The sequence below is a fragment of the Trifolium pratense genome, linkage group LG2 (genome assembly GCF_020283565.1).
Source record: "Trifolium pratense cultivar HEN17-A07 linkage group LG2, ARS_RC_1.1, whole genome shotgun sequence".
Classification (NCBI taxonomy): Eukaryota; Viridiplantae; Streptophyta; class Magnoliopsida; order Fabales; family Fabaceae; genus Trifolium; species Trifolium pratense.
The window spans coordinates 18,282,016-18,294,188 of NC_060060.1; the positions used below are offsets into that span (position 1 = coordinate 18,282,016).

Here is a 12,173-nt window from a genome sequence, read left to right on the forward strand (position 1 = left end):
ACATGACACAACCTATACAAAGACCAGTAAATTTTTTAGGATGGGGAATCATTCGGAAGAATCTGTGTTTAATTTACATCGCAGTCTCGAGTTCTGGATTATCGATACTCTTTCTCTAAGAATTAGAGAGTTAGTACTAAAAAAAGAATATATGCAATCATATGTATGACCAAAAACATAAAGGAAGACATGATGCTAGATTGCTAGATATACAAAGACCAACAAATTTTCTTAGATCACTAGAGAACTATATAGTTCATATTCATGGATTTATAATTATTTGGTTTAAATATACTTTTAGTTCCTATAATTTGAGCAATGCGTGGTTATAGTCGGATTGTTTTAAACACTATGGAGATTTGGTTATATTTTTAAATATTGGTATATGTGAGGATTTCGAGTTTTATATATGTATGGTTAATTTAGTCACAGTTGAATGGTGGTAAAATATATTTTCAAGACTTTTATACATTCGAATTTAATTTGAGAATTCAAAATTTAAAAATCTTGTATTGTGGCCTAAATTGCATAGACCTATAGTCAGCTCTGGTTATAGTCTCTCTAGTTTTTTTTAAAGGGAGTTGTAACTTTTTACTCTTTTTTATTTGAAAATAAGAATCGAACATCTAACCACAATTTTATGGGCGCATTTAAAATATTCATCTTTAAAGCATCTTCAATTCAATGGTGGTATATTAAATAGGGTCCACATTAACATATCACCCTGAAATAGTACTCATTTTTTATTTTAATTGATGAAACTCTTGAGAACTCATATTAAATCTCACAATTTTAGCTCACTTGTTAATTTTTTTTTTTTTGATCACTTGTTAATATTTTATAGGCATTTATTTCTATTATATTATAATTTAAAATATTACTCTTAAGTATTTTTTTTTTTTTTTGACTTTCACCCTCTGGTTCCTAGGGGAAGGGGGCCCTAGTAGTCCAGAGTTCGGGGCGAGTTCTGGCATCAAGTGGTTTCAGTCCCCTCCCAAATGCAGTTGCGGAGGATCGAACCGTGGTCCTCCCTACCAAGTTCGGCGCCAATCACCACTAAACCAACTAACATTTTGTTACTCTTAAGTATTTTTAATTACTATCGATCGGGATCCATTTGACATAAACTAAAGTAATTTTAAAGTATAAATAATGTGTTTAATTACTTGTGACAAGTAGTGCGAAACTAAAAATCATGGCAGAAAGAATTGAATTAACCAAAAATGGTGACAAAACAAAAGTTTTAGTTTTAGGCTAGTGATGCCAATAAATATAGTTATTCGTCGTTAAATTGATAAATTTTTTGAAATTATTTGGTCGGATATTGTGATTGAAGTTTGAATACCGTGATCAAAGTTTTTAACAATTATTGTTATTTTGTCTATCTACTCGAAATAAATGTATATAATTAAATTATTCATCAAAAGAATGAAGAGTTTGGAAGACAAGGTTTTTTTCAGAAAAATCGATGTATCTATGAGCGGAAGACTAATTTAACTGATTAGAGGACTTAAGTATTTATCTGCAGGTATGCCACACTTTGTTAGTGAAGACAAATCTATATTGTATATGAGATTGTATAATATATATGAACATTAAAATGTATTTTTATCCTAAAGATTCTTTTACATGTTAATTTCAACATATTTTGACAATTGTGGGACACTGAGTATATAACTCATAATACAGTCAAGATTTTAACACTGCTTCTTTTGACAAAAATGAATTGAAACCTGAATGTATAATGGTGTAGTGAAACCTGAATTATATAAAATGTATAATGAAACCAGAATTATGTAAATATTAAATTAAAAAAAGAGTCAATTATCTCAGTAAGCATAATTACAAAACAATACCACAACCCATATTATAATTTTTGAGATAGTGTGTATAACCTTCATTCAATATTACACAATCATGATTGTGTATAACCTGTATTTTCTAGACAAAATAAATTCAATCACACTTTCATCATAAGAGAAGGTGGAAACTCTACCTAAAAATTACACACAAATAATATCCAATGTCAATTGTTATTACATGAAAAATCCTTCTTCTATCTTGACCATATTTTCTTCTTACTGTCCCTCTCTTTAACTCCTTGAGCCTGATCTCTGCTTGTGCTAGCTCTCTTATGAGACACGGGAGCTTGACTAGCAATGGCAGTCGGTTTTGATGTTATCTTACCGGTCCTTAAAATTTTAGGTGGTGGATCAGATTTCCTTGTAATTTTTCTATCGCGTAAAGAGGACGATGGTATGACATAATGGTTCTCAATTTCGTTGCTTCTGTGCTGCCTTTTGTTTCTCATCTGATGAGTAGAATCATTCCCTTTTGCCAAAACAGAGTCTTGACTTATTTGGCGGTTTACCGAGTTTGAACTACATAAAATGCGAGTCTCAATCTCGTTTGGACATTCATCACTTGTGCGGCTTTTAGCTATCTCAGGTGTGGCAGCCATCTTTACGGCTTCAACATAACAATGAGTTTGCTTCCACTGTTGCTCTCGCTCTTTGTATTTCTCCTCTAGTTCCTTCATCTGCCATGACATATTACAACATGAATTATTTTAATCAATATAAATGAAACTCACTGAACAAAAGCCAGAGATAGAAAATCGTAAAAGTTAAACATAAAACTCCTCCTTTCAGTGTATGAAGGGAGTTAGATAAATTAGACTGTTATTACTATTACTTTACTTCAGCCATTGTGTAAGCTTGTAAACGTATTAAGTGACTGTTATCAAACAACATTTCAAATGCATTGTGCAACAGAAACAAATTAGTACCTGTTGTTTAAGCAAGCTTTCTGAGTTCTGCTCTTGCTCTTTAAGTTTTCTCTCAAGCTCCTTGATCTGAAAATATGATGCAATGACTTAAGAGTTCATGGAAAACATTCATTTAACAAACATGCAAAATATCGTACAATAGGAGCAACTCTAGCCATTGACAACCTTATCTTTTAAAAAGGAAGATTCAGACTCAGACCCTTGCGACTGATCTTTCAGCTTTTTCTCTAGATCCCAAACCTGCATAATGTACAAGAAATAGCTCAAATTTTTTTGGACTAAACTGATTGTTTAATCCAACAAAAAAGGGTAAACTTTTCTCCAATATATTCATCTTATAATGATTGATGCATGTTCTTCATGCCAAATTTTTTGCAAGAATAAAGAATTAGAGAAGAGTGGAGGAAGCAGTTTTCCAAATGTGTTACAAACCTTCTGTTGGAAATTTGCTGTCTCCGACTGCAGCTGTTCTTTTATTTTTCTCTCGAGCTCTTTGACCTTCAGAAGATGCAAGTGTCTTGTTAGACATAGTGTCAAATGATCCAATAACCAAAACAAAGAACCTACGCTATTTGTTTGTAATTATAACATCAAACATTGCTATCATTTTTAATACCAAAACCATGCTACACAACCGATGTTACTAAGAAATATATAGATGAGCCACATGTCAATCTTGAATAGAAAGCAACCTTTTGTTGGAGAGTACAACAGGTTTCTTCTTTTCCCTTCAACTTTTCACTTAATTGAGAAATTTGTTTCTCTGATTGATGTTGCATGGATGTTTTGAGCTCAATCTGGCCTTCAAGTTCTTTAATCTTTTCTTGTAGATTTTTGTGGACATGATCCTTTCCTTTGGCCTTACTCTCAATGTTTTGCAAACTTTCTTCTAGTTTTTTCATAGATTCGTCTTTACTTCTGCACTCACTCCGTGCTTTGTCAAGCTACGCCACCAAAGTGTCAAAGGAAAAAACTATAAATTGTTTATAAAGCTTAGTGAAATAAATTTAATATGTTCTAGTAAGGATCAGCAGTCTACCATTGCTTTTGTCTTTTGAAGTTCACTTGTATCAATTTGCTTCTTAACAGGACCTAACTCAACGCCCCTCACTCTAGTTGCAAAATTAAGTGAGCTCAGAGTCTCACCTACATCCTGGTCTGATGGACTTATTTGTACAAACATCAAAGTTTTTGAGTCACCTCCTGCAATAAAGTATGGAACAAACTTTTCCAATATAATCCTAGAGAAACCAGATCCCAAAAATGAAAAACAAACACAAAGAAAGCTGAAATAGCTAGACATACCGAGTGAGTCTTGGAGTAAATGTGTCAATTTAGAGTTCCTGAAATATTCAAAAGAATATAGCATCATTGAAGCTTACATTTACATAACAAGATGGGTAACACAGTAAAGAGAATGGTAGTGATACCTATACGGAATGTGACTACTTTTGGCTGCTAAAGAGGATATCACATCTCCAAGAGCAGAAAGAGATCGATTGATATTTTGAGCTTCCTTAAGTCGCTCCCCTTGCACATCAGTCTTTGCAAGTCTCTCACTACCTGCCAAATCCACAAGCCAAAGCTTGCTCTTGGTACACTCGCCATTCATCAAATTTTTAGCCTTTACCATTATACACAGCATGCTGAACAAACAAGAAACAAGTGATCATTGGCAAGTATAGAAAAAGAAAAGCTGACATTGATGTAGAGGTCCTGGACATGAAACTGTAAAGAAATAGGGGGAAAAAGACATAAGCTTGGTACCAATGAGATCGACTGCTGTGCTCATTAACGTTATTACTTCCAACTGCTCTAGCATTGCTTCCAGCCTTCAGTACATTCCACACATCACATATGTTGTCAACCTTGGCTTCTACAACACCAGGGACATGATGATATCCTTCAGAGTTTTGTTTTATCTCCAACCTGATCACAATTTCAAGATAATTCATTTCAGCTTACTAGAGTTTCCTACTTAGACTAGTACTATTGCACATTCTAGCATGCTTGACAAAGCTTTACTATCTATACAAAACTGACTCACTGATGAGATGTCAATGGCAAACCCAATAAAGATTACCTTTTTGATGTTGGTCCAGTAGCCAATAAATCTCTTATTTGTTCATTATAAACCTCAAGCACGCTAACAGATATGTCGTATGAAAATGTTTCACTCCTTTCCTTACTAACTCTAAACAAGTGCTCAAGAGTCCTGTAATTGACTCCTCTATTCTGCTCGGTTCCTTCCATGGTAAATGTTTTTCCTGTTCCTGTTTGTCCGTAAGCAAAGATGCAAACGTTGTAGCCATCCAGCACAGAGATTACCATCGGTGATGCATCAGCAAAAACATCAACTGTTAAAAAAAGAAAACATTGTCTTTAGAAAACATCCAATTGTTCAAATAATAATAATAATAACCATGAACTAATTATGACATCAACGACTAATGATGATCAAGCAAATACCGTTCTTCTATTACACTTTGTGCTTACCTTGATCATCTTTTGGTGTATAAACCCTGTCAAATCTGAATTTTTTTGTGGAGCCAGTTGTCAAAATTCCAAGGCATCCATCCTTTGATGCATCAAAATCCACTACTGTTGTACACCCAGCTGACATTTCACCCTTATTCAATGGTCGACAACGGCAGAAAACCCGAATGTTCCCTACGTATTCATAACAGAAGCACAGCAGAATTTAATGTCTTTGACTTTTAATTATTCTTTGCAAATGGAAACATAGTCTGCTTATACTAGGTAAAATAAGTAAACATGATAACATACCTTTAGCCTCTTGAACTTCATTGAAGAGCTTCTTTCTCTGTGTCATCTCTTCATAGTATTTCACTTTGAGATCTTCACACTGCTTAACTGCACAAAATAATTGGAGTCCCTTAACACTATTCACACTATTTCAAAACTCAAAAAAAAGTACAACTCTTCAGTCTTAACTAACAAAAATGGAGATTGAATAATGTAACTGAAGCATACCCAATTCCTGAACTGCAAAAACCATCTCATTTAATTCAGGGATTGAATCAACACACTCATGTGCTTCAAGGGAAAGCCGAGATTGTTCACTCTTCATCACCTGAAAAACAAATTTAGTGCTGATATTCTTAATGTGTTCCTGAGAAGTGAGAAAAAAAATATAGTAACTTTAAACATCGCTCTTTGTCATTTACCTTTACTTGTTCCTGTAAACTAGTAATTGCTTCTGCCCATTTCTTCTTATCAAGTTCGTACTTGTTAGAAATACTCCTCAGGTTCTCGGCTTGTTTCTCCACAGTTTGTTCTAACAAAGAAATTATTGACAATAAAATTAGGAATATTTTGACCTGGGACAAAAACATTTGAAGTTTAAAAAGATGAGGATGTGTGATGTAATTTATATACAGGCACATCTAACTGTATAATTTTATTACAGCCATAAGCTATGCATAGCAAATGAAATAATCATATCTTTAAGTTCCTACGTATACATGATGACAAATCTCATTAACCAAGCTGAGAAAGTTCTGTAAAATACTGATTTCCATACTTTCATAAGTTTCATTGGAAGACCCTGCAAAACATACCAGTAGTGAGTGACTTAAATGTCACTTGATCCAGCTCCATCTGGACCTTTTCCATTTTCCTACTTGTTTCAGTTAATGACATCCACGCCTCATAGCATTCTTTTGCCTTGAGCTCGCACTGCGCAGTGAGCTCCTTTATCTTATTCTCATACTTTGCTGTAGATTTTGTCTGCATAACTTTCATCTGAAACAATCCAATAAAAGCAGAAAAAATAAAATGTTTATGAGCTTATGATACTTTACACTTCAAACAGTCACATATCAACTAGTTTGCACCCCTAACCTGTGATGGAGGAATTTCAATCATAGCAGCACAGTAGTTACATTTCATGAAATCACTTGTCACTGGTGAAACTGTTGTCGCTCTCCTAATGCAAATCCCACTAACAACTGGGCTTCCATTTATACTTTCAAATCTTATGACTAAAACCCCGTCATCCTTCACAGTGACTCTATAATCAATCATCTGTAGTGGCTTGTTGACTCCAACAACTGCATAGATATCCAATTCGGATAGAACCTGCCATATCATTTCAGTTAAAAAACGAGTTCAAGATATTACTTGTATGTATAAGTTTCTCAAATGTTAAATCATAAAAAAAAGTCTAGTTTGTGTGAAGAAGCTTGCCTTTTCTTCTTGTATGTATACATCGAACACCCTCATTCCTTTTGGCCCATTTACATTAATAATCTCCACAAAATGAAGGTCAACAAAATAGTCCCCAGGAGAAAGGTTATCAATTCTATAACAAAAACTTCCCACCCGAGCTGATTGATATATAGACGGGTAATCTCCACCTTCCACTATCGGCTCATTTGTGCGAAAAACATTGCCACCGTCAAAAAAAGTGTCACCCAGAAACTTAACTCCACCAGCTGCTTCATTAAAAGTTTCCCCTCCCGCATTTACAAACATGACACACTCCTCTGCTTCAAAATTCATACATAATTCAACAAAATTAATACATAAATATTAATCATAAGAACTTTCATAATTCTTGGAACATTTTTGTGAGCTTAAATTAAAGTTACATTTTTCAAACTACCTGAATTTACAATTTATCAAAACCTAAACCAGAACTCTAAAACCCCAATTAACCCTAATTTACTTATAATTGCATAAGTCGAATCATTTTGCATAATTTCATGAAAAATCAAAACTTAATTTGGGGATACTAACCTGGGTTTTCATATCTGGCAGTGAATCCAGTTGGAATGAGTCTGGAAGTGGAATCACAGAGGATTGAATCAAAAATGGAGTCGTTGGAATCATCCATAACTGAATCGTGGTGATCTGAAATTAGGGTTTGTGGGTCATTTTGAAAATCGTTGAGTTGAATCGGATCCATGTAACTCGGCAAGAAGAATGAAATTTGAGAAAGATTGAGAGAGGGAGCGAAGAAGAAAGATTAGACAGTGTGCTTCAAAATTTGGATGTGAGCGGTGTGATGTGATTCTTCAAATTTGAATTTCTCGTTACCGTTGATGCTTTCGATTTTGGACCGTTTAACTTTTTTCCCTTACTTTCCCTATTATTACCTTCTTTTTTCTTTTTTCTTTTTTCTTTTTGGCTTGCTTTGACCCGGTTTTGTAAGTGTTTTAAAAATCGAACCGATAAGACCATTGGTTTATGGTTTTATTGATCAAACCATTAGATTACTGATTGAATTGCATGACTAAATTATATTAAATCAAATGACTCCGTCTTATAATCCAGTCTCGCAAAAAAGTTATATAATATAAGTATTACGAAGTATTTAACCCGGTCTCGACTTTTGTGAAAGGAAGGTTGTTAGTGGACGAGGTAGTGGCAGTGAAAACGCAAGTTAGTATCTCCCAAATTTTTTTTTTGTCTAAAAATAAAAATATTTACGAAGTATTTAACCCGATCTCGACTTTTGTGAAAGGGAGGTTGTTAGTGGACAAGGTAGTGGGGTGAAAACGCAGGTTAGTATCTCCCAAGTTTATTTTTTGTCTAAAAATAAAAATATTAATAAAAATATTCATTCATTCCAAATTGATAGAGCACATCCAAGTTAATACTCCCTCCGATTTTTTTATAAGGAACCCTTTAAAATTATTTTTTTTTGTCCTTTTTATAACATTCTTTAAATTTATTATTTCTTAAATAAACAATTTCATTTGTACCCTTATTAAATTGTATCAAATATAATACATTTCAATGTTATGCATTAATTAGATTCCCCGTAAAAAATTTGGAGGGAAATTATAAACACACAAAGAGTCATACGAATATGGACAACCACCCAATGAAATCTATATATTCACGTATCATTTCTTTTCCCTCCATTATTCCTATCTTTCTCACATCAACATGGGCATGAAATCTCATAACTCTAATGAAGATGACTTCAAGTCTCGTAGTGGGAAACTGAAAAATCATTTTAATTTGAACAAGTATTCTGAAATTGAAGATTTACTTGAAATTGAAAGTGAGATTATTGAAGATTCACATGATGCTAATGAAACTGTTGAGGATTCACTTATTGCTATTGAGATTGTTGATGAATCAGATATTGAGAGTCAGGAAGAAGGTAGACAAATTGTCAATTTGTCATTAAAAGGATGAAGTAAATATGGCATGAGAAATATGCAAAAGAAAATTCAGAGGTGGAATCCAGAGACTATGCTCCCTAAACTCCTGGTGCCTTTGAAAGTAATGAGAACCTTCATGAACATTTGAAATTTTACAAGTTTACTTGCTCAAAATTTGGTGGGAAGTTGCTTAAAAAAATGGTGAGAAAGCCAAAAATAGTAGTGTATATATTGATAATTACAAGAGACAAGAATAAATTAATATATTAAGGTTAATTTTGAAATAAAATTTTAGAATTATTAATAAGAAAAATAAGATTTTTTGGTCAGTGTGTTTTTTTAAAGTGTTTCTTGGTTGTGGTGGTCTCATTCGTGGAAGTGAAGGTGAATGGCTTGGTGTGGTTTTGCTAAATTTTTGGGAGCTTGTAGTGCTTATGTAGCAGAGTTGTGGGGAGTTTTAGAAGGTTTGAACCTTGCTCGTAGGTTGTTAGAGATGTAGAGTTGCATATGGACTTTATTGTGGTGGTGCAAATGATTCATTCAGGAGTGAGTAAAAGCCTCATGTAGAATGTTGCTTTGAAAAATTAGGCATTGAGCTTGATTGGGAATTGTAGATGCTTTAGCAAATCATAGATACTTGTTGGAGAGTTATATGATTTTTTATGAGTCATGTCTGACTCAATTTAATCATTTATTCTTAGCTAATGTGTTGGGGATCGCAACCCCTCGTTTAATTTTTGTGTAATCTCTCTCTGGGTTAGGCATTCCTTATAATAAAAAAATAAAAAAAGTGTTCTTATAAAAATGATTGGAGGGAGTAGCATACAAACAACAAAATGCCTACAAATAATATGATAAAATTAAAGTCACTGGAATGTCCATGTTTCCGGATCTGCAACAGTGATGCTCAAATCATTGATTGAATCTGCAATTAATTGAAGTTGATCTTTGAATATGAATTAAACGAACACCGCAACAAGACGGAAAATCAAACGCCGTACCAAGACGACGAAATCACAACAAAAGAAAGCAATTAAAAGACTCAATCTATGTGAAAGTCACTTTTTTTTTTTTATTTTTTTATTCAAGCATGTGAAAATCACTTATTTAGATTAAAAACGAGAAGAAAAAAATACAAAGAAATGATTTTAGGCCAAAAATAACCTAAAAAAGCATACGTTTCTTGTGAGCTGAAGTTTTTTCGACTATATGCTAATAGTAAAGTTTGGTTTTGGATGGTGAAATATAATTAATAATAAAATTTTCAAAAAAATGAAAATTAATTTCTTAAATGATGACTCAATTATTTTGACATAAAAGAGTGATTTAAAGTTAATTGTTATCGGACTTAGGCCCCTTTTGTAACAAAAAAAAAAAAGTTAATTGTTATCACAAATTATTTTTTTTGGTACAGTTATCACAAAAATATTTATTTTTGCTAAAATGGACTAAAGTGTATACTTTAATATAAGATGGGAGAATAATGTAATTCAAACTTCTATCAAGGGAGATAAGAGTAATTCAAACTTCTATCATTGGAGAGAACCGTAATTTACTCTATCTTATATTTTAAACCAAGCTATTAAAATTGCTTAAATTATTTATTACTTCTTTATTTTTTATCGTTATATTCCAAAAAAATAACTAAAGTATATTGACAAAAATAAATAAAAAAACTCAAGTATTGCTCAAGTTAGAAACCAAACTTTTTTTTTTCACAAGTTAGATATCAAACTTGAATACTCTTGATTGAAAATTTAATTTTGAACTTAATCTAAAATTAAGAATTTTACTTTTAAATTAGAAATTTAAATGTTGCATAATTTAATTAAAGAAATGAAGAAAACACAAATAATATGACATAACATTTTAATTTTTATTGAATATTAGATAAATAACTCGCAATTTGTTTTCTCTCATTTTCATGTATTAAATATGACTATTGAAGTCATATATATTTTTTTGAAAAGGCAAAAATGAAATATATATATATATATATATATATATTAACCAAATAATCCCTTCGGCACAAGGTGTGCCGAAAAGACTACAAATTAAAGTTTACACCACCAACCAATTAATCACCAAGAACACCACCAACCAATTACATGCATGACACCGCCAACCAATTATGAAACTTAAATTAAAAAATAAAATTTTAATATTAATAAATTATACACAATTTCTTCGTTTTCGGATATTAAGTATGACCATTGAAGTCACGCATATCAATTACAAAAAATACCGACAACCAGTTATTACATGCATAACACCATAAATATATTAGAATTCATTTTCTCCTTAACTTTTTATGTAATACTACGTGCATAATTATTTTTTTGATCTCTTATTTAATTTCATATTTTTAGTTTTTCTTTTCTTTCATCTTTTATGCATACATTAATAAAAATAAAAGTTAATTTTGCAAATTTACATAGTACATTTGCTACTAGAAAAATAAAAATATATATTATCCTTTAACTATTTACAATACTATAAAAATAAATTTATGTTCATCAAATATTTACATAAGTTATCATCTCGAACTATGCTCAGGGCTGCCATTGTTTATGGGAAGTTACTATATAAATTTATTTTATCTTCATGTATCCTACTGTTAAACTATTTGTCTTGTGTCAATAGTGGATTTTATCCATAGCCACGACTATTGTGTGTATGAATTTTTTGTTATCCCTAAATTATTTTCTATGCTTATTTGTACTTATTTTATTCATTCTAAACATTTACTATTTTAACTTCGATAAACAAAACTTATTTATAACAAATAACTTTGGTAAAAAAAAGTATAACAAATACTCCCTCCTGTCCTTAATATAAGAGACACTTTACTTTTTAGATTTATTGCACATTTAATGTATCTAGTCAATAATATGGACTAGATTCATTGCACATTCATTGCACTGTGCGAATTCACATCAGCTGCTTTTTTGTGGGAACAAAGCATGTATGTAAGTTTTTAACATCTAAGACTACATTTTCACCATTATAAACCACGTCAACCTGCGGTTGAGACAACCTAATACTCGCAATATTGTCTTTATCTTCAGCTTCCATAGCTTCTTGTGAAGTCTCATCAGCTGATTTTTGTGGGAAGAAGCATTTGAGTCATCAAAACCGGCAACTCTATCCACATATTGACATTCATTTCCTGAACTATGAGCTGAATAACTTCTCCAATTGTGTGGAAATTCAACTGAGAACCGACGACACACCTGTTGAAAGACATT

General features: G+C 32.2%; 1 protein-coding gene across 3 annotated transcripts; it reads right to left on the bottom strand.

The window, feature by feature from the left end:
* Positions 1-1,781: 1,781 nt before the first annotated feature.
* LOC123903781 (kinesin-like protein KIN-14R) lies at positions 1,782-7,936 on the bottom strand. 3 transcript variants are annotated; one of them, XM_045953386.1, is made up of 18 exons: positions 7,550-7,936; positions 6,998-7,296; positions 6,653-6,889; positions 6,370-6,553; positions 5,977-6,086; positions 5,783-5,882; positions 5,576-5,662; positions 5,285-5,458; positions 4,872-5,145; positions 4,556-4,717; positions 4,219-4,434; positions 4,094-4,131; positions 3,828-3,991; positions 3,481-3,732; positions 3,221-3,286; positions 2,954-3,028; positions 2,789-2,854; positions 1,782-2,539 (listed from the first exon to the last, which is right to left on the bottom strand). In XM_045953386.1, exons 1-18 carry the CDS (start codon positions 7,716-7,718, stop codon positions 2,057-2,059), a joined length of 3,156 nt encoding a protein of 1,051 aa, XP_045809342.1. In that variant the 5' UTR covers positions 7,719-7,936; the 3' UTR covers positions 1,782-2,056. The 3 variants fall into 3 exon arrangements, with proteins under 3 accessions (XP_045809342.1, XP_045809340.1, XP_045809339.1); XM_045953384.1 differs by having other exon boundaries at positions 6,998-7,299; positions 7,550-7,877; XM_045953383.1 differs by having other exon boundaries at positions 3,828-4,131; positions 6,998-7,299; positions 7,550-7,863.
* Between the last annotated feature and the right edge of the window lie 4,237 nt (positions 7,937-12,173).